We start from the raw sequence: 23,424 nt of genomic DNA, 5'->3' as shown, positions 1-23,424 counted from the left end.
GGCCTACATCCTTGATGTCGTTATACTCGTGGAGCTGGGAGATGTGGTCCTCCAGTTCATCCACACTGTAGCCTCTGGGATGAGGGATGGAAGAGAGAGAGAGAGAGAGAATGTTTAAGAAAACTGGGGAGGACCCAAGGTTCAGAGAGTAACAAGGCATCTATTTAACAAATGTTCACTAGGGGCCTACTAGGGACACCGGGAGGGCCCTGAGGAAACTTACAGTAGGGCGGGGATCTGTCCAGCCACTTGCTCCTGGCAAACGTCTCTGTGCCCTTAGGGGGTGGTTCCCAGCCACATGCTGGTACTATGTGACCCTGGCTATAGCCGAGGGATTCACAGATAAGCACAGGAGTGGCTACTCAGATCCCCTCATGTGTGAAAGGCACATTCAAAGGCTGCTCAGTCTATGCCACGTGGCCAGAGCATGGGGCATGGGAAAATCTAGGAGTTGCGAAAGAGCCAGCTTCCCCCCAGGCACTGAGGATCCCACCTGCAGAGAGAGAAAGAATGGAGTCCATGTGCAGATGGGAGCAGAGGCAGAGAACCAGGGCCCAGAGAGAGACCGTGAGAGGGATAACCTCTGTTCTGGACAGCTTTCCTCTTCCTAGTTCCAGGTCCTCCTGGGTCTGACCACACCCTACCTGAAAGATTCAGCTGAGACACACAGCTGGGCTGGATGCCCTGAATCCAACAGCAGGGCATGGGGTACGGTCCTTAGTTTTATACTAAGCTAGTGCGGCTGGGTTTCAGTTACTGGGCACTGGTTAAAAGTTATCTTAAACATGCTGAGGGGTCCAGCAAGACTTACTCAGATATTAGTTGGGAGATCTCCGTGTCCAGCAGGTCCCTCTTCTCCTTCAGTTTCTGAATGTCAAGGTGCAGAGAATCCTCGCTGCCTCCATCAGCCTGGCCAGACTTGGGAGATGGCCGCTGAACGACACAGAAAGTCATTAGCCAAGGGCGCCTGGATGGCTCAGTTGGCTGAGCATCCAACTTTGGCTCAGGTCATGATCTCATGGGTTTGTGAGTTCAAGCCCCGCATCAGGCTTGCTGCTGTCAGCGTGTAGCCTGCTTCGGATCCTCTGTCCTCCTTTCTCTCTGGCCCCCCTCCCCTCAAAAATAAAGCAATAAAAAAAAAAAAAAGTCATTAGCCACACTGACCCATTATGCACAATTTAGAACCTACAAGTTGTCCTCAACAGCCTACCCCTGCTTCTGCCTGCTGACAGACTCCCCCCACCTTTTAATAAGATTACATTTCCCCACTTCCCTTGGAATTAGATGTGGTCCCTGTTAAGTTCTGGCGAGTAGAAGTTAATCAGAAATGGTGTGTACAACGTCTGGGAACTGTCCTTCCAGGAAGAGGGCCTCCCTTTCTCTGGCCTTCCTCTTTCCCACTGGCTAGAATGTGAATCTAATGATAGAGTTGATCAGTATCTTGGGCGATGAGGTGGAACCCATGTTGAAGATGTGGTAAAACAAGATATAGACCTGGGTCCCTGAGGGTTAGGGTTAGGCCACCATCATTTGGGGTTTTCTTTCACTCCCAGCCAGACGTAATCCTAACCAGTGGGCTCACCCTGGCCCCTAATCTGACCTCAGATAACCTGCTTCAAGTCTACTTCTTGGATTCTCAAGTCTATGATGTCGCTGGGCTTATCATCTCATTGGATAACAAAACCCTTCCCGGGAGCTGCCGTTCACCTTTGCCCTTTCTGCCTCTAAAAGCTGCGAAGTCCAGTGCCTGGGACGCTGCTGATCTTCAGGAAATGTGTGTTGGATCAACTGTCTGCACAGGACAGAAGAGACCGAGGAAGGGATTCAGCAACGAATAAGACAGCAAGCCTGGCCCCTGCCTTCACAGAATGTATATACAACAGCCAATAATTGTGTTTTCCCTCCAGAGAGCTCCACTAAAACGGTCACTTCTCAATGGCCCACTATTCCTTTGTCCTGATACTTTATATGACATCCATCACCACCCGACATAGACGTTTCATTAATAACCTTATGCTCCTTGTTGGCCTTACACCACTGGAGTGTAAAATGCATGAGGGCAGGGACTTTGTTTTGTTCACTGTGTCCCCAACAGTGCCTGGCACGTGGTGGACATTCAATAAAATGTGCCAAATGAATGAGTGAATGACAAATAATTAACCAGCTAACAACAAGCCCGAAAAGTGTTTTGAACTTGAAATACAGTGTGCTAAGGGAGCGCCTAACGGGGCAACCGGACTGAGCCAGAAGTTGGGGTGAGGCTTCTCTTAGGGACCTCAACTCTAAAGGAGGAGCAAGCATCAGCTTGGCAAAAAGCTGGAAGGAAAGTATTCCAGAAGGGGAGCGTGTATCTAGATGGCCAAGGCAGGAAAGAACACATGCGTCTGAGGGAATGAGAATGGTTTCTGCGTGGGGTGGATCGTGGTGTGAAAAAGAACAAAACCAACCACTTGCGGTGCTGTCAGGAGGGAGGAGAGACAGAGCCAGCTTGGAGAACGTGGGGTACCGCTGGCAAAGGCCAGGAGACCGTTTCTTCTTTGAAGCTTGGTGGGCAGGAGGAAAAGAAGGGGAAGGCTTGTGAAATGGCCTGGAGTTTCTCAGCAGAACAAGGTCTGCTGGGTGAAGGCCTGACGAGGGCTGGGGTGGGTCAGCTACTGTTGGGGACGGGGAGGAGGGCTGGGGGCAGCACCCACTTACGCCGTGGAGGGTGAGAAGGGGGGCGGGCACAAGGGTACTCACAGGGGATTGGAAGGCCCCGCGGCAACTTTTGGAAAGTCCTGGTTGAGTCCTGGAGAGGAATCCGAGGGAAAAAAGACTGATTGAACCTAGAATCCGCGCTGGGAGGAAACGGGTATGTGGGGGTGTAGGAGGTAAGGAGTTGGGAAGGGGGCAGATAGGGTCCGGGATCAGGGCAGGGATCCTCAAGGAAGGAGGATTCTGAGAAGGGGAGTGTGGAGGGCTAGATGGGGGGCTCTGGAAGTGATCTCTGAGATGAGAGTTGGGCAGGGCTATGAGGCATCAGGAGAGGGGCCGTGAAGGGATGCGCTTTCGCCCTGCTGTCCGCTCTTCGCCCACCTTCTGAGCCCTGGGGTCCGGGGCCCCCGTCTCGGGGGAGTCTGCAGTGCAGGAGCGTCCAGGGCGGAGGCGGGAGAGCGGCCTCTCAGGCCCGCCAGGTAACCGGAAGCTTAGGATGTAGACCGGCAACGGTCAGGTAGCGAGCTGCGCGCGCATCCTGCGAGCCCAGCCGCTGTGCCCGCCCACCTCGGGGTGGGCGCAGCTTTCATTGTGACTCCACCTGTCCCTTTGAGCTCGCAGGGCTCTAACCATGCCCCCTTTCCCTTTCATCTCTCTTGTCGGTCAATAGGATTGGAGGATTGAGGCCACGCCCGCCCAGCTGGAGCTAGAAACGCCCCGTCCCTCCTTTTCTGGCCATCACGTCTGCGCGGTGACTACCGGGAGTAACTCCGCAGTGGTTGCTGGGATCGCGATGATGTGGCCCCCCCGTCCCTTTTCCCTTCCCGTGATGTCGGAAGAAACCCGACAGAGCAAATTGGCTGCGGCCAGGAAAAAGGTAAAACGTGCCGAGTCGCGGCTCCCTGACCCAGCCAAAGGCCCCTTCGACGGCCGGGCGGTGGTCAGAGTCTGTGCTGCCCCTAAGGCACACAGGGAGAGCCCCTCGGCGCCCCTTGGCGGCCCCCCCGCTCCCCCACCAAAGTCTTCTCAGCCCGTCCCGCCCCCTGGCAGCCCAGCCCCCGCCCTCTCCCGTCGCCCCTGGGTGACTTTGGGCAGTGACTCCCTGGGCTCCCCACTCCGGGCTCGGCTCTCGCCTTCTGCCACCCAGAACCAGACGACCTGGGCTCCCCGGGCTGATCCCGGTCTCCAAGGACCTGGGTCCTGGCTCTGCCTTCCCCTCCCCCACCGCGGAGCGGAGCCGCGGGCGTCGGTAGGGAGGAGTGGAATGTAGTTACGTCACAATCCCCCTCGGAACTGTCATTAGCGCCAGGAGCCTGGTGTTTGATCTTAACTACTCAGTCCCCCTGTGTTTTCATCCCCTTTCCGGTGTCTGGTCATGGCACAAATTTCCAGTTTGAAGGGAACTGGGGACTGTAGGACCTAGGTGGGAGGGGTTTCAAGCACCCTTACTAGACTGTATCCCATCCTTAGACATTGACTTCACTAGTGATCGAGACACGTTGATAACACCTTGGTGACAATGGGGGGAATGTGTTTCCTTTAGTTTGGTATCCTCCTAGGTTTCTACTGTTCAGAAAGACTTCTGACATTTTAAATCTGAATCCTCTACCTCACATTTTAATTTTCTATGATTCTGGAACCAGTGCCTCTTAATCACTGCTCTTTGGAGTGAGATCTGCTTACCCTCTGTGGAACAGATCTCTGGAAACTGAACTTCACAGCTGGGAATCTTCCCCCAATCATCATGGAGTGTCCTGAGTGCCACAGGATAAATATGGGACCAAAGCCTCAGTTTTTGCTTAATTCTCTTGAGAAAAATCCTTTTATGTTAATACACATTATTACATATTAATACACATTATTACACATTATAATTACATTACATATTACATATAATTACATTACAAGTTAATACACATTGTTATGACACATTATGTCATAATAATATGACATTTGCATAGATTTGTAAGATTATAATAGACTTCTCTCTGAAATGGTGCTTGGGTTGCCCTTGTTCTGTTGTGTTTCCAAATTCACCAGGCGTGTGCCTTCACTGCTTTCTGCTGTCAGGGTCTGTTGGTGTAAAAGTTTGAGAAATACCAGTCTGCAGCCTTGACAGATGTGCAGGAATGGACTCTGATGTCTGATTATTCAGATGTTTCAGATGTTTACTTTTCCACCTCTGTGCCTCTGGGATTGCCTCTTGGCACCTGCTGATTTTGTAGCATAACCCCAGAACTCAGAGGCAGAAGACCGGGTTTAAATTCCATTATTGCCCCCCCCCCTTTATTTTAAAGGCCCGTTACCCATCCATGTCTGCAGTCATTAAGGATTACAACATCTTGTCGGGTTGCTGGTGGCATTAAATCAGGTGGCGGATAGAGGAGTATATTGTAAACAACAAAGCTGGATGTGAATATGGGGGTTTATGGTTCTCACGAGTCCTACTGCTTTTCCTTGCTGCAGTTGAGAGAGTATCAGCAGAGGAATAGCCCTGGTATTCCTGCAGGATCGAAGAAGAAAAGGAAGATTAAAAATGGCAGTAGCCCTGAGACAACCACTGCTGATGATTGTCACTCTCCTGAGGATGTGAGTATTGGCTGGCCAGGCTTCCGGGGGCACAGGGGTACGTGAGGGGTAGTAAAGGGCAGTGATGAAGGTTGTGGAGAAAGTGTCAGGTACAGGTTTGAATCCAACTGTCCCTCTGCTGGAGACCTGTCCCTGCTGGGGATATACTTCCACGTCAGTAAAAATTGGGGTCATTGTTGTCTGACTTACACTCGTGACACTGAAATGAGACGATTGATGTTGTTTTTAGAATAATCCCTTAGTATAGGGCCTTGTGTGGGGTGAACATTCAGTCAAGGGTGGTGCTGTGTGACTGATGGGGTGACTTTCCTCATCCCCAGCTTCAAGGGGAAGCCAGGCAGTGCGAACAGCCATATGCCACCACAGCCTTCCCTTAGGAAGCACCAAGAGAGGCCCAGGGTGTGGTGAGGAGAGCCCCAAGCACTTGGGTCAGGAGACAGTGGGTTTTGAGTCTGTCTTTGCCACCTGTTGGCTGGGAGACCTCAGGAAAATCGCTTCCTCCCCCGGGCCTCAGTGGCCTCATCTGTAAGATGATATTGTTGGAGCAGGTCAGTGTCTTCCAGACTTCTAGCTGGAGCCCCCTTTGTTCAAGTGAACCCTTCCCTCGGCAGTCTGGTTTTTGAAACAGAGATGAGATTCCCGTCAGATTCATCCCCGGCATCCTGGGCCTGAGGAGAGGGTCTCACGCATGTATTCAGAAAACAGCTGCATCGGGCAGGTGACTGCATTCTGTGTCACTGCGTCTTTCAGGGGACTTTTCTCTCTGTGCACGTTGATTTCTGCAAGGCGCCAGGTGGCCGTTTGGGAAGGCGGCACAGGCCATGGGTTCGTTCCCGTCTCTCTTTTCCAGCATTCCATTCTCGTGACCCCATCTCTTCTTCCTTCCCTGACTCTCTCACCTCTCTCTAAGCCACTTTTCTCTCTCTCTCTCCCCCTGCCCTTGTTTCTCCCTTTTCGCCTCCTGTAGATTCAGGACATTCTGAAGGTGCTGGTGTCCGACCTTAACCGCTCCAATGGGGTAGCGCTCCCCCCATTGGACAAGTGGAAGGTGAGGCAGTGCCGAGCCCCCTCTCTGGCTTGCTCTTTCCCAGCTGTGCATGCTCCAGGGCTTCTCTGGTTTGGGGGATACTTTGCCTCTGGCTTATTTTATGTTGCTGTCATTAACCCTCAGCCTGTTCATGTCTGCTTTTTCACCTTCTTGGTTGATTGGGTTTGTTTTCCTTCCCCCACATCTTTTATCATCTTGGAGAAGGTGAGACATACCTTATAGGCTCAGAGGAGCCGCTAAGGGGCATGGGGAAGGGAGTACAGGCCTAGAGGAGTCTGGAAGCTTGTATTTGCACTGAGTTCTACGATTCCGTGTCTGTATCCTGCTGTGGTCCTGGAAATGAAGTCCCAGATCCTTCTTGTCTTATTATTTTTAATGTTTACTTATTTTTGAGAGAAAGAGAGAGACAGCATAAGTGGAGGAGGGGCAGAGAGAGAGGGAGACACAGAATCTGAAGCAGGCTCCGGGCTCTGATCTGTCAGCACAGAGCCCGATGTGGGGTTTGAACTCTCGAGCTGTGAGATCATGACCTGAGCCGAAGCTTAACTGACTGAGCCACCCAGGTGCCCCTGCTTGTCGTTTTTTTAAACCCCCTCTGTCTCAGTAGCTGTTTCCCACTTTGGTTTTCTGTTCCCGCAATGCAGGCTTGTGGTTGCAGGGTCCTGGACAGAGCTGACAGCATTTCCAGAAATGAGGAATCATGGAGAGATTAGTTTCAATGGGACATTTGGGGGGGGTGGACAGTGTTTTTTAAACACTCCAGACTTTAGCTACAAGACCTAACGGTGTGAAATAACCTGGTTGTTCACAGGATTGTCGTGTGATATATATTTAAGTCCTCAGAAAATTACTTTTGTCCTTTTCTGAACTTTCTTGTGTTTAGTGCTAGGGATCCATGGGAACCCAGGTTCCCTGAACAGGTTGGCATGGCAACACCAGGTTCCGGGGTCAAAGGTCACAGCACGGACAGTAAACATGCAAATGATTCATCTTCAGCTCCCCAGGCTCTGCAGCATTTGATCTAAGGAGGGAGGTAGGGGTGGATTGTCAGAGGCCAGGGCTGATGGGTCCAGAGAGCAGCTAGCCCTGGGCCCTGCAAGAGGTATGGCCTCCTCCTGCTGGCTTCACTGGCTGGGCCTTTGCTCCCTAGTCCTCTCCCCTCATCAAACTTGAATTTGTCAGCCGTCTTCCCCATCTCTTTGCTCATCTGGCCTGTAGGACATGAGATCTCTAGGGGCCAGACGCTTGGACTAAGTGTCAGGCCTGAGCCTGGAAAGAGTCTGGGTGGGGCTCTGGTCAAGCAAGTAGGTCCAGGTAGGGAAGAGGAAGTGGTTTCTCCATGGCTCCTTGTCCCCACTCCCAGGATTGTTCTCCAGAATGTCAAGAATCAGAGGGTAGACATCTTACCTCTGGCTTTTCGGGTTGGTTCTTGGTTTTAGAGCCAGAAGATTGGGGTGGGGGTAGTGGCCATGTTTTTCTTTTTACTTGCAGGCATAGGGTGAGGCTTCTAGTTGGGCAGCTGCTTTCCCAGAAAAGGCCTGAATAAGGCAAACATGGCCAGTGATTGGGGGGAGCAGGGGGGAGAGGAAAAGAGAGCAAGAGAGGAAGGAGGCAGAGGGTGGCGTTGACCACATCTCCATCACCACCACCCTCTTGCCCAGCAGGGGCCCAGGGTGAGGGTCACTCTGGCGTTCCGGAAGAGCCGTGCCTGTCTCCTCCCTGACTGGGCACACCTATCTTCCACCTGCTGTGGCTGCCAAGGTCAAAGCCTGGTACTGTCTCTTGCTGAGCTCCAGGGAGAGCAAAGCCATCACGTATTCATGAAGGAGGTCATGCATACCCTGCTTTGAGCTTTGGCCATCCAGAAGGTTGCAGAGCGGCCCTCCACGCTCCAGAGTGGCTCCCAGCATGTGCGATTGTCACTCTGACCACAGCAACCCCTGTCCTGCCCGCTCTGTACCCCTGCATCCGTGGCAGCAAGGCACCTTCTTACCTGCATGGCCCCTAACCCCCTGCTCTGTTCTGTGACAGGCGCCCAAAGACCGCGCCGCTCCTGCTGCACCAACTGTTGATGACACCGTGTCACCTGGCGGTGTCCCTTCCCCCTGTGCTAGTCCCCCCCGTGTCACTAGCATGGCATCAACTCAGGTTTGTGCCCCCTCCCCCCTTGCCTGCCACCCCACTGTACGTTCGCCCTGTGCTCCTCCTCAGAGGACCGTACCTGCTTTGGGCCCTCGTCCCCTTTCTTCAGGTAGTTTGGTTTCTAGAGCCAAGCACCCTTCCCGAGGACTGAAGTGAGGGAGGCCAAGACCAGGTCTTTCCTTGAAGTTTGGGAAGATGGAAGGTTGTCAGAATGAGCTTGGCTCCCCCCCGCCCCCATCCCTGGGTGGTCTTACCAGAAATTGAGTGACTACCTCATGCATTTCTTCCCTAACAGAACCATGATGCAAAAAATGAACCTTTTCTCATGGAAGAAAGCAAGTGAGTAACTCCTATGGGGGCAGGGGTCCCTAGGCTGAGGGAGTTGGGGCGGGCCACTGCCCGTGACCCCCTCTTTCTCTTTGAGCCTCCTACACCCCTGACTCCTGTGTTCATCCGCAGATGTCTGTCATCTACCGAGAGCCTGCGACAGCTTTCTCAGCAGCTCAATGGTCTTGTGTCTGAGGTACCCCAGAACTTGAAGCCCAAAGGGGAGTAGAGGGGGAGGGAAAACATGATAGAAGGCAACAGAGGTGGAGAGAGGGAAGAGCCTGGGACCAGCTGGCCTGCTGGCTGATGTGTAGCTCGTCACAGCTCCTCTGAGTGTCCTCTTTGAAGCTCCCCGAATGAAGGGGTTGGACCTCGAGGCTGGTTACCTCGTTTGATCCTGCTGCAGACAGCACGGAGTGAGAGCTGCCCGGGAGGGGGATGGAGGAGGGGGAGATAAGAACCAGGAGGAGTTGGTACAAAGGGGTTACTGCCAAGTTAGAAAAGTTTGCAGTTGTTGGGCAAGACAGGAAGTTGGAGAGCTTAGGCACCGAGGGGGACAGCGCGCGTCTCCATGTGAGCCCTTTCGTGTCTCCTAGTCTTCATCCTACATCAATGGGGAGGGCCTGGCTACTTCTGCTAACATAAAGGATCTGGAGGTAAGTTGGCTTGGACCACGGCCCAGTGATCCTGCAGGCCAGCCCCCACCTCCTCCCACAGCGGGGGCTGGGTGCCCCTCTGCCAGCTGAGACAGCCCAGACAGCCCCCAACCCTAATGACTGCTCTCTCTACCTCTCCCCCCGCCCTCGTCCAACTCCTCCTCCTCCTCCTCCTCTGCATGCGCCTCAGAGCCGGTACCAAGAGCTATCACTAGCCCTGGACTCCAGCAATCTAACAAACAAACAACTCAGTAGCAAGATAGAGGAATTGGTAAGAGTCCAGTGGGGTCCCCTGGTTTCACGCTGCCAATCTGGGGCTCTAGTTTTCCCCTGGGGCTCTGAAGAGAGGGGCTGGGGGCCCCTGCTGCCAAGGGAGAGTGGGGTGCTGGGGGGCCTAGGTCTCAGCTGGAGGGACCCCGGAGCACGGAGCATGCAGCATGGCTCTCTGTGGCTGCCCTCTTTGCCTCCTCTCTGTTCTCCAGACACCCCTGCTCGAGTCCTCTCCCCACTTGCCCCGGGGCTGTTGCCTCTGGAGGAAGCACTGGCTTGACTGGTGTGGTCTGGCCCTGACTCAGTCCCTAATTTGCTCCGTCTCTGAACTCGGACAAGTCACCTTTCCTCTGTGGGCTTCAGTTTCCTGAGGAGGTAGAATTCGAGGTGTCCGAGTCTGTCCGATTTAGCTCAGAAGATCAGGGCCCTTCATTCCCATATCCCTGCTGTTAAGAACCGAACGGGGCCTATGGTACATGCTCAGTAAATATCTGCTGAATGAGTGCACCCTTCCAAGCCACGAGCTGGCAGAAGGGTAGTCTCGTTTCTCAGCTCCCGTTTCTAGAGGTTTATGTCCTTGGCCTTTCATGGGTATTCTGGATTCAGACTCACTTGTGTAGATGTGAGGCAAACCACCCAAGACCCAAGGTCTCTTGCCTTGGGAACTTGAGGAGAGTCTGTCAGTTCATGTCCCCATGAACTTTCCCTTTATAACCCATTTCTGGCCCCTGCCCATCCCTCCGTTTTGGTCTGGGGAGGGTAATAAAAGGGGGACAGCCTCAGTTACCCTCCTTTGACTCTCTCCACAGAAACAACAGCACCAGGAAACTTTGGATCAACTGGAAAAAGTAACGTAACATGATTTGTCTGCTGATTACGTGGCGGATAGGTTTGGGGAGGATTCAGTTGTAGAGGCCCATTCTTGTCTGGGTCTGCTCCCAGCCTGGAGAAATAAAGGGCCCCCTCTTCCCGCACCCCTGCCCTACCCCTCTGCTGCCCCCCTCCCCCCCGGGCCCCAAATCTGGCCTCATTGTTGGGCCTGTCCTGGGCCATCGGTGGCATTCCAGGAGCGTGTCTTTTGCTGTTTCAACTCTGCCTCCTCCCAGTCAGGGATGTTGTGTCCTTCTTGCAGGAGAAGAAGGAGTTTGAGCAGAAGCTTATGAAGGAACAGGGTTCTCTAAGGGAACAGCTACAGGTGTGTGGTGTCAAGGTCTCCCTCCCACCCCCCAGGAAACGCTTCCTTTCCTCCTCTTCACGGCTGCTTCCCCTTCCCTCCCAAAGGTTCACATCCAGACCATAGGGATTCTGGTGTCTGAGAAGACCGATTTACATACAGCCTTGGTCCATACACAGCAGGCAGTCAGGCAGAAAGCAGGTAGGAGTCTAGACACCCATGTCTCAGCCTGGCACATTGGCAGGGCTTTGGTGGGATTCCTTCCTGGGTCCCACTTCGAACTCCGTCATTCCAGGAGAGTCTGAAGATCTTGCTAGTCGCCTGCAGTCTTCCCGCCAGCGCGTAGGAGAGCTGGAGCGCACGCTGTCTGCTGTGTCTACACAGCAGAAACAGGTGGACAAGGTGAGCCCAGCAGCTGACCCATCCACTGGAGGCGCAGCTATCCTGACAGGGGAATGGCCTGAAGGTCCCTTCTGTACAACGGGGTGTCTTGCTGCCCAGAAGGCGGCACGGGCCATTTCTCGCTGCCTTAAAGTTGTGTGGTTATTAAAAGCAACCTGGGGCTGAGCTGGCTGACTTGAGGGAGTTGGCAGGGGTGGGAGCTGCTTTCTGGAGGGAGCACTGAATGCAGAGCCCAGAGGCTGAGAGCCAGCCCTGCCCTCCATGGGCTGTGGACCTTGGCCAGTACAGAACAGTACTTTTTTTTTTTTTTTAATGTTTGTTCTTGAGAGAGACATGTGCCAGTGGGGGAGGGGCAGAGAGAGAGAGAATCCCGAGCAGGTCCCAGGTGGTCATCGAGCCTGCCTTGGGGCTCGATCTCATGAACCATGAGATCATGACCTGAGCCGAAACCAAGAGTTGGATGCTTAACTGATGGAGCCACCCAGGTGCCCCTAGAACAGTACTTTCAGTACGCTACCATTTGTACAGGAAGGGGAGAAGGGTGTGTGTGCTAGATACGAAGTGTGTGAAAGGATGTATAAATACCCAGGGAGAGAAACAGAGTAGCTGGGAGGCATGTCACCTCTGTCCTTCTGGTGGTGAGCTGTGTGAACAGACCATCCATTAAAAAAAAGGAACAGAGGATCACGATGCAAACTCACTTCCCCTCCTTGTGTCTGCTCCCCCACCCCAGGGAGAAAATGGGTGAAGAACCAGATGTTTAATCCCAGCTCTGTCTCGGTGACGACTTAACTTGTGCCACTCTGTGTTGTTCACCTGTAAAACAGACATGCACCCATGCCTCCCCCAGGCGGTGATCGTGATCGCGGGGATTCGGTGCGATTGTTAGCTTGGCGCCCAGTAAAGTGCCCAGTAAAGGTTCAGAAGTGCTGGTGCCGCTAGTAATAATGATTGCAGTCCTACCTGCCCTGTGTGGGCCTCCGCTAGCCAGCTGTGGCTCTCTCCCACCCTTACCGAGTTCTTAGCCGAGGCACGTGAGAACACGGGCTTGGGAATGCTTTGAACGAAATGTCAAGGGCGGGTGCGGGCTGAAGAAGCACAGCTCTAGAGGAGTCCCTGTGCGGCCATTAGTCCTTGAGACGCACCTTCTGCCTGCCCGATCCTGACCTCGCCTTTCTGTGTTTGCAGCACAACAAGGACTTGACCAAAGAGCGAGATGCCCTCAAACTGGAATTATACAAGAACAAGTAGGATGGCTGGGGGCTGGGAAGTGGGAGGGGGACAGGAACATGGCGGGGGGGGGCGTGGCATATGGGTTAGGACAGATGCAGAGCCGGGCTCTGGGCCCAGCTGTGCAATCAACACAGGCCGTGGCCTCAGGCCGCTCCTGTCTTCTCTCTGGCCTGCCACTTGTGACTCCTGATCCCCGGGTCCCTTCCGACGCCACTGTTCTGCGGCTCTGTGGTGAGGGTGGTGGGTGGATCACCAGAGCGCTCTTTTCTGTTCTTTACTCGTACCTTTCTTTGCTGCCCGTGGCTACAGCAAAGACAACGAGGACCTAAAGGAGCATAACTCGGAGCTGGAAGAGAGGCTGCGTGTCTGTATGGAAGAGAAGGAGGCCCTGCAGCTTGGGGTGCAGGAGCTGGAGAAGAAGCTGGAGATGTCGGAGCTCCTGCTGCAGCAGGTGAGGCCAGAGTCCCAGGGAGTTGGGGCCCCATCCATCTGGGGCCGCCGTCTCCAGCCAGGAGCTGGAAGATTTGCATTCTCGTGCTGCTCCTGCCGTAGAATCCTGCTGCAGACATCGATAAAGCATCTACAAATCGGGCCCCGCCCAGACCTGTGGAATTAGAATCTCAGGGATGGGGCTTTTTTTTGCTTTTTTTTAAAGCGCCCCGGTTGAAAACCATTGTCGTATAGATGATAGTTCCGAGTCATGACACATAACAAGGCAGTTCTAGCCCATGCGTCTGTCTGCTTCCTCTCGGAGGCCGGGCCACCAGGTCGTCAGGGTGCCTGGGTCAGAGAGCTTCCCCTTGTCAGTGCTTCTTCACACTGAGCAACACTCAGCCTTCACGTCACTTCCTTCGGCAAGGCTCTTCCTTCCAGATCAGCACAGGAAAAATCTTGCCTCTTGCCCAAGACAGACCCTCAGATACTCTGAGAAGGAGTGTGCGTAGGTTCCTTGTCCTCCCTAAGATCTTTTCCTAGCGAAACAGCCCCAACTGTTTCTCCCACGGTCTGTCACCCTCCTGATTGCTTTCTTCTGGATGGGACCTGAATTGTCAGGGCTCCTCTTACAGTCAGTCTTCCAGAGCAAAACACGAGTCTGCAGATTCGGCCTGGCCTGGGCAGCATACAGAGCTCTGTATCCATCCATCCACCCATCCATCCACCCAGTACGACTGGAATGCCTCCTTTGTGCCCATTCCTGTGATGGGCAGTCTAACAAATGGCCTGCTGGAGATAGAAAAAGTGAGGGCTTATGCTTGCTCCGGAGTTGATGGATGCCTGTCCTCTGTGACCTGAACACCCCATCTCTGGGACAAGCACCACTCTGTAGCCTTAATCGTTATAGCCAGAAAGGATCTGGAAGGATGAACACCAGGTTGATGGGCCTGGGAGGCAGAGGGCCACTTACAATGAATATTCAGTAAACATGAGGCTTGCGGACGTAGTACTAATGACGTGAGGGTGGACCTCTTCATCGATGTGGATGCACGTTATCCTAGCGCACACCCGTTTGCGGGAACCTGCATAGAGCAGCCCGGTTTCCCAACGCTAACCTTCTCGTTTTCTACTCTCCAGTTTGCTAGTGGGTCTAAACCCCCCGACAGCAACCAACAGTTACAGCAGGCCCTGGAAGAACGGGCACGGCTGGAGACACGTGTGGGGCAGGTGAGGCCTTGCAGGGCGAGGGGTGTGGAAGCAGGATGATCTCAGGCAAGCAGGAGCTGGTGAGGCCCCGTGGCTGCCCCTGCTAACCTCTGTGCCCGTTCTTGCAGCTGAAAGACACCCTCAAGCATATGCAGCTGGAGAGAGACAAGTACGTAGAGAATCTGAAAGAGGATAATGCCTTTTGGCAGGAAAGGATGAAACAGATGTCTGAAAAGGTAAGGTGTGACCTTCGGCCCCCCACCTTAGGTCATTTGATTTTTCGGGGCGTCAGTAAAATGGGAAGGCTGTCACTTGCTGTGTGCAGCCAGAGGTGGCTGGGTGGTTTTTGCGGGGGCGGTGGGGGTGGGGTGGGTGGAGAGGGCGACGGTTGCCTGGCCGTCCCTCCCTCCGCAGCCCCCACATGCCCATCCCTCCCTCCCCACCCCCCACACGTCCATCCCTTCTGTGCTCTGGGCAGATGCAGCAGTTGAAGGAAGAGAAGGAGCACAGCGTGAGTCAGGTGCAGGAGCTGGAGGCCAGCTTGGCTGAACTGAAGAAACAGATAGGTAAGCTGGGGCCGGAGTGGTGTCAGAGGGCCAGCGAGGATGCCTTCGAATGCTCTAGGAAGGCGGACAGATGGAAGGGCACTGTGGCCAAGGGAAGGAGGTCTGGACCAGGAGTTGGCATATCTGGGTTGAGTGCCCACTGTCAACCACCCAGAGTTGTCTTGAGCATAAAAACGTGAAGAACTCTATTCATAAGTGTCTGGAAAGATTGCACGTCCTATGAGTGTGAGGGATTATCGGTCAGGAAGCCAAGGTTTGGGGTGAGGAAGCCCAGTTGGGAGCAGTGGACCAAGGGGCGCCTGGCTGGCTCAGTCGGTAGAGCGTGCGACTCTCGATTTTGGGGTCGTGAGTTCCAGCCCCTTGTTGGGCATGGAGCCTCCTTTATTTATTTATTTATTTATTTATTTATTTTTATGTTTATTCATTTTTGAAAGAGAGAGACAGAGCAGAGGCAGGGGTGGGGCGAAGAGAGAGGGGGACACAGAATCCGAAGCAGGCTCCAGGCTCTGAGCTGTCAGTACAGAGCCCGACGCGGGGCTTGAACTCACGAACCGTGAGATCATGACCTGAGCTGAAGTCGGACGCTCAACTGACTGAGACACTCAGGCTCCCCGTGGAGCCTCCTTTAAAAAAGAAAAAACAAAACAAAACTAGGAGCTGCGGACCAGAAAGAGGGGTTTTTTGAAGGCACAGGGATAAGAAGCCTCTACCACGTGCCCCCCGCAGAGGTCCCCCCAGCCCAGGAACCTCCAGCAGGGCCCTCGGAGGTGGAAGAGCGACTGCAGGCGGAGGCTGAACGACTACAGAAGGAGCTGGAGAACCTGGCAGGGCAGCTGCGGGCCCAGGTGCAGGACAACGAAGGTCTGAGCCGCCTGAACTGGGAGCAGGAGCAGCGGCTGCTGGAGCTGGAGCGGGCCGCCGAGTGCTGGGGGGAGCAGGCTGAGGAGCGCAAGCAGATTCTGGAGACGATGCAGAATGACCGTACCACCATCAGCCGTGCGCTGTCCCAGAACCGTGAGCTCAAGGAGCAGCTGGCTGAGCTGCAGAATGGCTTCGTCAGGCTGGTGCGCAGCCCTTCCTCCCTGGCTGAGTCCTTTGGTGCTGGGCAAGACCCTTGACCTCTCCGGGCCTTTGTCTCCCCGCCTGTAAAATGGGGCCGGTGGGGGGGGGCGGGGTACGGACCTTTACGTGAAATGGTGCCAATCACGGCACCTGTGAGCGCAGATGAGTGGGGTGGGGGGATTTTCCCACTTGCCTCCACCTTTCCCTGAGCTGTGGGAGGCAGACACCGAGCTCTGGGGTCTCCGGCCACACCGGGTAGCCGCCGATTCCTTCTCTTCGTCCAGAGCAACGAGAATATGGAGATTTCCAGCGCGCTGCAGTCAGAGCAGCATGTCAAGAAGGAGCTGGCCAAGAAGCTGGGCCAGCTGCAGGAGAGGCTGGTGGAGCTGAAGGAGACGGTAACCCCTGCGTCAGCTGCAGAGGCCCGGGGGGGCGGGGGGGGGGGGGGGGGTGGCCAGGACCCGCGGTTCCAGCCTGGGGTTGGTGGCGGGGGCATGTGACGGCAGAGTCCTTCTGAGCACAGCTCCTCGTGGCTCCTTGCTCCTGACTTTGAGAAGTGGGTAGCCCTGGGCCGAAGGTCATCATTCCAGCTAGAGCCTTCGAGCCCCCAGTGAGGGGGGAGAGCTTCTTGGATTCAGCTGTGGCTTCTGACCCCAGCGGTCACTCTTCACTTCTCATCTCTCGGCCTCAGTTTCCTTAATCTAGAAGGGAGATGACCCTTTTGCTTACAGAGGTGTCGAGGGTTAAATGACAACCATGCCCTTAAGGGGGGGCCGCGCTTTGATTTTCCACTAAAGTTAAAATGGCAAGAAGGTTGTCAGGAGGTGTGAGGCTGGGTGAGGGAGGCGTGGGGCTCTGCGCCAGGGGGCAGTCACTGAGGTCCCGGAGTGAAGGAGCCAGGCCACCCCCCGCCCCCCCTTTCCCCAACCACCCCCGGCAGGGCGGCAGAAAGAGCTGTTGCCCCTACCTCCCCGGTCCCGGCTCCGAATCTGCAGGCCGCCTGCCTCACTCCCAGGGTCTTCCCGCAGGTGGAGCTGAAGAGCCAGGAGGCCGAGAGCCTGCAGCAGCAGCGAGACCAGTACGTGAGCCACCTGCAGCAGTACGTGGCGGCCTATCAGCAGCACGTGGCCGCCTTTCAGCAGCTGGCCTCCGACAAGGAGATGCTGCAGAAGCAGGTGCTGCTGCAGACGCAGCTTATGGACCGGCTGCAGCACGAGGAAGTTCAGGGCAAGGCGGAGGCCGAGATGGCCCGCCAAGAGTTACAGGAGACCCAGGTGAGGGGGCTTGGAGCGCCGGGCCCCCCCGGGGAGGGCCTGCGGCCTGTATCCCTTCTCACTCCTTCCCGGCCCCTCAGGGACGCCTGGAAGCTGCCACCCAGCAGAACCAGCAGCTCCAGGCGCAGCTGAACCTCATGGCTATGCCTGAGGAAGGTAAGCGGGACCGGCCCAGGGAAGAGGACGGAGCCCCAGGAGGAGGAGGGGGGACTTCAGGGCGGCGAATCCTCCTCCTCCTCCTCCGGGGACGCGCTGGCCCAAGGTCGCTCTGGGAGGTGGGGCAGAGCCCGGCTTTCCTCCCCTGCCCGCTCCACCTCCCCCGTCGGGTTGTCTGAGGCCCCTCCGGCTGCCTCGACAGGAGACGGACTGGACGGTGAGGAGAAGGACGGGGAGGCAGCCCCGCCAAAGCTGAGCATGCCGGAGGACCTAGATAGCCGCGAGGCCATGGTGAGCGGCCCTTCCCCGTCCCACCTTCCCGCTTCCCTCTGGGGTCCCCCGCCACCCTTCTCCTCTCTTGGTTTGCCCCCCTCGGCTTCTCTTGACCCCCAACCTCCCCCGGGAGCCGGTGGTCCGACCTTGCGCCATCCTCGAAACACCAGCTGTGCCCACCGAGGCAGTGAGAGGAGCGCCTCTCTGCCTCCCCGGCCCCGGCTCGTCCCGAGCGTCCCCCACAAAGGCGCACGCGTACACGTCTTGCCCGCAGGTGGCGTTTTGTAACTCGGCCCTGGCCAGTGCCGAGGAGGAGCAGGCGCGGCTGCGCGGGCAGCTGAAGGAGCAGAGGCTGCGCTGCAAGCGCCTGGCTCGCCTGGTGGCCCCTGGGACCACCGAGGACAGCGTGCCTGGGGAGACCCACCAGGCCCTCCAGGTGGCCATGGACAAGCTGCAGGTGAGTGAATCGGCTCCGGCACGGCCCCGGCGGGGGGGGGGGGGGGGGGGAGATGGCTAGGGAGGGCTGCCGAGCCCTGACCCCCGCTGCTGTGGCTGCAGAGCCGCTTCCTGGAGCTCATGCAGGAGAAAGTGGATCTGAAGGAGCGGGTGGAGGACCTGGAGCATCGCTGCATCCAGCTTTCTGGAGAGACGGACACCATAGGTGAGCGGGCCGGCCAGCCCCCGGGGTCGGGGGAGCTCCGTGAGGGCTCGCAGAGCCTGAGCGTCAGCCGGTCTGCCCCGCAGGAGAGTACATTACCCTCTACCAGAATCAGAGGGCCATGCTAAAGGAGCGGCACCGGGAGAAAGAGGAGTACATTAGCCGACTGGCTCAGGATAAAGAAGAAATGAAGGTGGGCCCTCAGCGTCCCCGGGAGCAGAGAGGGGGCGGGGCGGGGCCGGGGTAGAGCTGGGGCTCAGCACCTCTCCCTCCAGGTGAAGCTACTGGAGCTGCAGGAGCTGGTGCTCCGTCTGGTGGACGAGCGAAATGAATGGCAGGGCAAGTTCCTGGCCACTGCCCAGAACCCTGCTGGGGAACCCGCTACGGCACCCCCAGCCCAAGAGCTTGGCGCTGCCAGTGGCCGGGGTGGTGAGTAGAGCCCGCGGGCGGGTGGGCGGGCGGTGGGGGAGGGCTTGCACAGCGCTCAGGGGCCCGCCCCTCTCTCTCCCCCCGAAGATGATCTTCGAGAAGTGAGCCTGGCCGACGGTGACAGTGCGGAGCCTCCCCAGGGAGAGGCCCTGTCACGCCACACTGCCGCTGAGAACCCCACCGCTCAGCAGATCATGCAGCTGCTGTGTGAGATCCAGAACCCCCGAGAACGCCCGGGCTTGGGCAACAACCCCTGTGTCCCCTTCTTCTACCGGGCCGATGAAAATGATCAGGTGAAGATCACGGTGGTCTAGGAGTTAACACTAGCACACAAAGCCTAGACAATTGGGGCTGGGGGCTCTGCCCCCAGCCTGTCCCTACCACCCTATCATTCCTTCCCGACCACCCTTTTCTCCTTAGACTGCCAAGATAAGACCCTCGAGAGGGGTACGATGAACCCCCTAACGGAGGAGACAAATACGTACAGACCCCTTGCCACCTTGGCAACGGCTGTATCTTTATCTCTGGGCTGTTCACAGTTCCGGAAAAACAAAGAGCCAGAGGCTCAATAAATATAGTTTATTTAGGAGGTTGCCTCTTTTGGGGAGCAGGGGCTCCCTGGTGGCCTCCTCGCCCCCATCAGGTAGTCCTTCATTCAGAGGGGCTCATGCATCCTCTCTTCAGAGGCACTTTGGGGCACAAGTGGCCCCCACACTGTCCAGTTAGATGACTGGGCAGCACTCTCCCAGGCCTTGGGATGTCAGGGCTAACAAGCCAAGCAAAGGCATAAGCTGGTGGCGGGGTGGGCTCCTCCCCAGCTCCCTCCCCAGTGTACATACTTATCTGTGTAACATTTTGTATATTCTGGGGATAGGGCAGCCCCTGTACCATAGCAGAGGTTTGAACTGGCAAATGGGGAGAAACTTCTATTAAATATTTGAATATAGGGAAACTTATTTATTGATAGCATAGGACAGAGAGGAAGGGGGTGGGGACGGGGTCCTGCAGGGGTAATTCGACTCCTGTTTCGCTTTTTATCTCAGAATAAATGGATTTAGCCATACCGCTTGGCCTCCTGTGTGCCTCTTTTCCAGTCACCGGTCACTAGGTCCTGGGGTCTGTGCTGTGGGTGCTGAACAGGGAGCAGGTCCTGCCAGCAGAGGGCAGGCTTCTGGATTGTGCAAAGCCCCGCTGTGTCTGAACCTGCCCAAAGGAGCTATTAGAGAAGGTCCAGCCCTGTCGCCCTCCTGCTGCTTGGGGAAGCCTGGGGGATCTCAGGGGGACTCGAAGGTGGTGGTGGGGGGCGGGGCTCATGCCCTAATGGCCAAGAGGCTCAGAAGCCTGATCCAATCCTGGGGAGGGGCAAGCAAGGTCCCAGCACTCAAGAGTGCCGACTTCCAGGTCAGGCAGTTTCTGTGGCGTCACCCTGCCCCTCTGGTGGCCTGTTGTCCCGTCCCTCCATAGTGCGTGCCGGTGCCCCCAGCCCTCCCTCCAGGCTGAGTTGGTGGCCCTGCCCCCCTAGTGGGCAGAGCAGGCTTCCTAGAATAAGGACCTGTGAGCCCCCCGGTGCTTTCCCAGTAGGCCTGGGAAAGGGTGAGGCCTTTCTTTGCCACTCCTCACAGCACACTAGCAATGGCTGGGCCCTTCCCCACCCCTGCATCCCAGGGTTTAAGCCTTCACCTTCTCCTGAACTCCACAAAGAACACAAGCCGACAGGACAGTTTCCCATTGTCCAGAAATGGGTTTTATTCTCAGCCAAGAGACAGCAAGACTGGTGGTAGTCAGGGAACCACACAGCTGCCAGTATGGCACCCCCGTGCTTGACTAGGGGAGGGACGGAAAGGTGGCTGTCCACGGGCTGGGCATGATCGGGAGGCTCATCAGAGGTGGCACACGCTGGAGAGGGGGATGTCAGGGTGACAGTGTTCCCTTGTAGTTGGGCCACAAGACTCCTCAGGGACAGCATGGTGATTGATTCCCAACACTAGCGGCGAGGCTGTGGCGGCCGTGTGTGTGTGTGTGTGTGTGTATATATATGAATATTTATAGATATTTATAGAATGGGGTAGGAGCAATACCACAGAGAGGGCACAAGTTTTCACCAACATCACGCCTGGATGTGTCAGCTCACCACTACAACAGACTAAGTCACAGATGAAGGGGAGGCTTTGGGGCTGGGCAGCCACTGTCAAGTCACAGAACAGCCGTCCAGGCAGGCTTGGAAAGGGAGGTCTCCGAGGAACAGAGAGATCTGGTTAGAGGTCGAAGGGGGGCCTGGGGCTCTCAGGACGGGATGGACTTGCCTGACCCGATCGGCTGGCAGTTGGAGAGAAAGCAAAGAGAGAACGGAGAGAAGGAGGGAGAGAACTGGTAAGGCAAGCAATGCCAAGCCCGGTGGGGCAGGAGGGGAGGGCAGGGGGAGAAAAGGAAGCTGCGGGTGTGGGCAAGGGTTCTGGAATGGAGGAGAGAGATGAGAAAGGGAAGGTGGGAGAACTGGAGATGAATGGGGGCCACAGCTTCCCCAGGGTCTGGGGTGGAGGTCAAGGCAGCCCCCCCCCCCCCCCCCCCCTGCCACGCACGCTGGTCTCTCATACACCACCAGGCAGTGCACCCACAGCTCCAGACACATGCTCGGCCCCTCTGCCTTCCCTCTTTTTGTGGCCCCCTTGTCTTTCAACGTACTGGCCCAGGGCCACCCCTAGCCTTGGAGTGTGGGGCCGCGTGCCCCGTGGCCACAGCTACCAGTCCTCATGGAGAGAGACAGGAGAAAGAACACTGTTTGAGCCAGGAGGGCGAAGCTAAAAGGATGGCTGGAGGGGGCACTGGACACCCCTCTGGGCGGGCAGAAAGCCCGGAGTCCTCGGAAGGGACCCTGGGGAGGCAGGGAGGTCAGGCAGCCGGATGCCAGTTGGCCACAGGCTTATAAGTCTAAGAGGGGAGCCTCAGCTGGTCGGGGGACCACAGGTCGCGTAGGTGAGGCTGGGCCCTTCCTGCTGGGGAAAAGCAGAAGAGCAAGAGTCAGCGGCAGGGGCAGAGTGACAGGCGGGTCGCTGGGTGAATGTGCAGCCCAGACAGGGTGGGACTCAGAGAAGTTGACTAGGCTCAGGTCAGTGGACACTGTTGTCCCCTTGGCTGAAAAGTGTAGGTCACCCCTAGGAGTAACAGGCCCAAGCCCATGAGCCCGTGGACGGGCTATGGTGCTTCGTCTAGGGCCGAGGACGGGCTGTGGTTTGTAGTGTGCCTTCACAGGCGTGACAACACCAAGGAGGTAGGGGAAGGGGCCGTGTGACCCTGCCTCACCTGTGAGGTGTGGACAGGGCCCTCCAGCTTTCAGAAATCAGCACATAACCAGAGCCTTGGCCCCAGATTGCTGCTCAATCGCTGGCTATGTGATCGAGGAGATGGGGCTCCGACCTCCTCTGCCCTATCGTGGATTCGATTCCCAGAGCTCCTTGCCCCAACAGCACAGCTCAGACGGGGGAATGAGCGTGGCATCCCCAGGATGAAGTTCCAAGGCCTCTGGCTGTCTGAGTCCAGCCCCACGCACAACGACGCCCGCCCCCTCCGAGTTCCCTGCCTCTACACCATAAACCGTGAGCTCTCTGCCCTCCCTGACGGCTCCAGAGAGCACCCACGTCTGCCAGCCTGGGTGCGGAGCCTGTCCCAAGAGCTCCCCAGGCTCAGCCATGGAGGTCTTGAGCAGTGGCACTGAGTCCCGAGGCTCGCTGAGAAGGGAGGTGAGAGAGCCAGCTGGCAGCAAGGACAGAAAGAGGAAAGAATAAGTCTGGAGCTGCAGAAGGGAGAGGGAGGGGAGCCTGGCTCTGAGGTCCCGGGTGCGCCCCCCAATGTGGAGCTGGTGCAGCGGGGGGCAGACACACCGTTCATGCAGCAGGCAGAGAGGCATGTATGTACCTACCGTGGCTGACGCTCCTCAGGGGTCACTGATAGTGATTCTGAAAGACAGCACGAAATCAACATGGCAGTTCACACGCACGGACGGGGCAGGCCCAGGGGGTGGGGTCACGCACACGCACACGCCCGGGCGTGCACACACATGCTGTGAGGCCCCATGGCCCCGCATGCGCACGCTGACACATGCCCACAAACAACACGCACACGTACACACCTCCCCCGCCTCCCGCTGCCCAGCACCCTCACTGGCCGGCACGTGCAGCACGGATCCGGGGCATGCAGCCACTCGGCACATTGAAGCACACGCGCGGGCTGAGTCACAACACAGAAGCTCGCCCGGACACAGGAGGCGTTTGCACCAGCTCCCTGCACACTCGTGCCTGGCGTGCTCAGAGGGCCACCTGCGATGCTCCGTAAGGGACAGGTCTTGCTTTCTCAGGGTCCAGCTGTCATTTCTCTGCCCAAGAACCTCCCAGGGCTCCCTAGTCCCCACAGCATTGAGCCTCAAGAAGACAAACTTCTGTGAACTTTTAAGGTTTTGCAGCCTGCCCCACTGTAGTCAGGGCAACCTTTTCTTATTCTTCCTCATTCCGTCTGCACTCTCCTCTGGCCAGCGGCTCTCCTCAATGCATCCCCACTAAACCTTCGCCCACACCACCGCTCCATACCCAGATGCCCCTGACTTCTCACCACCTGAGTCTTAGCCCAGTCAGCCCCCAGACCTCCCCCATGTCAAGCTGTCTTGAAGCTTCCCAGACTGTTCTCTTTCCCGAGGCAGGGCCGTGACTTGCCAAGTGTTTCCTGTGTGTTGGCAAGACTGGAGTTAGAGCAGGTGTCAGATCTTCCTCTTCCCCTATGTCACACCTCAGCGCGCACCTGGGCGTGCCAAATTCCCTTAAGAATCTGAACACCGAGGGG

General features: G+C 56.5%; 2 protein-coding genes and 1 long non-coding RNA gene across 10 annotated transcripts in view; 1 reads left to right on the top strand and 2 right to left on the bottom strand.

The window, feature by feature from the left end:
- Positions 1-845: 845 nt before the first annotated feature.
- Positions 846-3,192, bottom strand: LOC125921891 (uncharacterized). The gene is made up of 4 exons (XR_007457526.1): positions 3,076-3,192; positions 2,740-2,788; positions 1,708-1,792; positions 846-933 (listed from the first exon to the last, which is right to left on the bottom strand). It is a non-coding gene; the product is annotated as an uncharacterized LOC125921891 (long non-coding RNA).
- Positions 3,193-3,413: 221 nt separating this feature from the next.
- On the top strand, positions 3,414-19,658 carry GOLGA2 (golgin A2). Of its 8 annotated transcripts, XM_049629475.1 has the most exons (27): positions 3,414-3,571; positions 5,161-5,283; positions 6,251-6,331; positions 8,363-8,479; positions 8,769-8,812; positions 8,933-8,996; positions 9,397-9,456; positions 9,647-9,727; positions 10,536-10,574; positions 10,859-10,921; positions 11,008-11,101; positions 11,196-11,302; positions 12,491-12,549; positions 12,845-12,986; positions 14,108-14,197; positions 14,305-14,412; positions 14,655-14,742; positions 15,469-15,806; positions 16,089-16,202; positions 16,833-17,078; positions 17,159-17,234; positions 17,437-17,525; positions 17,782-17,964; positions 18,066-18,168; positions 18,252-18,358; positions 18,441-18,594; positions 18,682-19,658. In XM_049629475.1, exons 1-27 carry the CDS (start codon positions 3,488-3,490, stop codon positions 18,906-18,908), a joined length of 3,081 nt encoding a protein of 1,026 aa, XP_049485432.1. In that variant the 5' UTR covers positions 3,414-3,487; the 3' UTR covers positions 18,909-19,658. The 8 variants fall into 8 exon arrangements, with proteins under 8 accessions (XP_049485432.1, XP_049485440.1, XP_049485459.1 ...); XM_049629483.1 differs by lacking the exon at positions 6,251-6,331; XM_049629502.1 differs by lacking the exon at positions 8,363-8,479.
- A 647-nt stretch (positions 19,659-20,305) lies between these two features.
- The window catches only part of DNM1 (dynamin 1), a 44,152-nt gene continuing 41,033 nt past the window's right edge, over positions 20,306-23,424 (bottom strand). Inside the window, 1 exon segment of the mRNA XM_049629616.1 lies at positions 20,306-21,587. Coding sequence (XP_049485573.1) covers positions 21,515-21,587 — 73 coding nt within the window. The 3' untranslated portion in view covers positions 20,306-21,514.

Source organism: Panthera uncia, chromosome D4 (assembly GCF_023721935.1).
Source record: "Panthera uncia isolate 11264 chromosome D4, Puncia_PCG_1.0, whole genome shotgun sequence".
Lineage (NCBI taxonomy): Eukaryota > Metazoa > Chordata > Mammalia > Carnivora > Felidae > Panthera > Panthera uncia.
Note: the sequence above shows the minus strand (reverse complement) of the source record. Positions and strands in the feature narration are given on the sequence as shown.

What these genes read in the sequence shown, in the direction of transcription:
- GOLGA2 (XM_049629475.1), top strand. Translation starts at nt 3,488, where the DNA reads ATGATGTGGCCCCCCCGTCCCTTTTCCCTTCCCGTGATGTCGGAAGAA. An exon ending in CGGAGCTCCTGCTGCAGCAG is followed by an intron (nt 12,987 to 14,107) that starts GTGAGGCCAGAG and finishes TCTACTCTCCAG; the next exon opens with TTTGCTAGTGGGTCTAAACC. An exon ending in TGGAGACACGTGTGGGGCAG is followed by an intron (nt 14,198 to 14,304) that starts GTGAGGCCTTGC and finishes CCGTTCTTGCAG; the next exon opens with CTGAAAGACACCCTCAAGCA.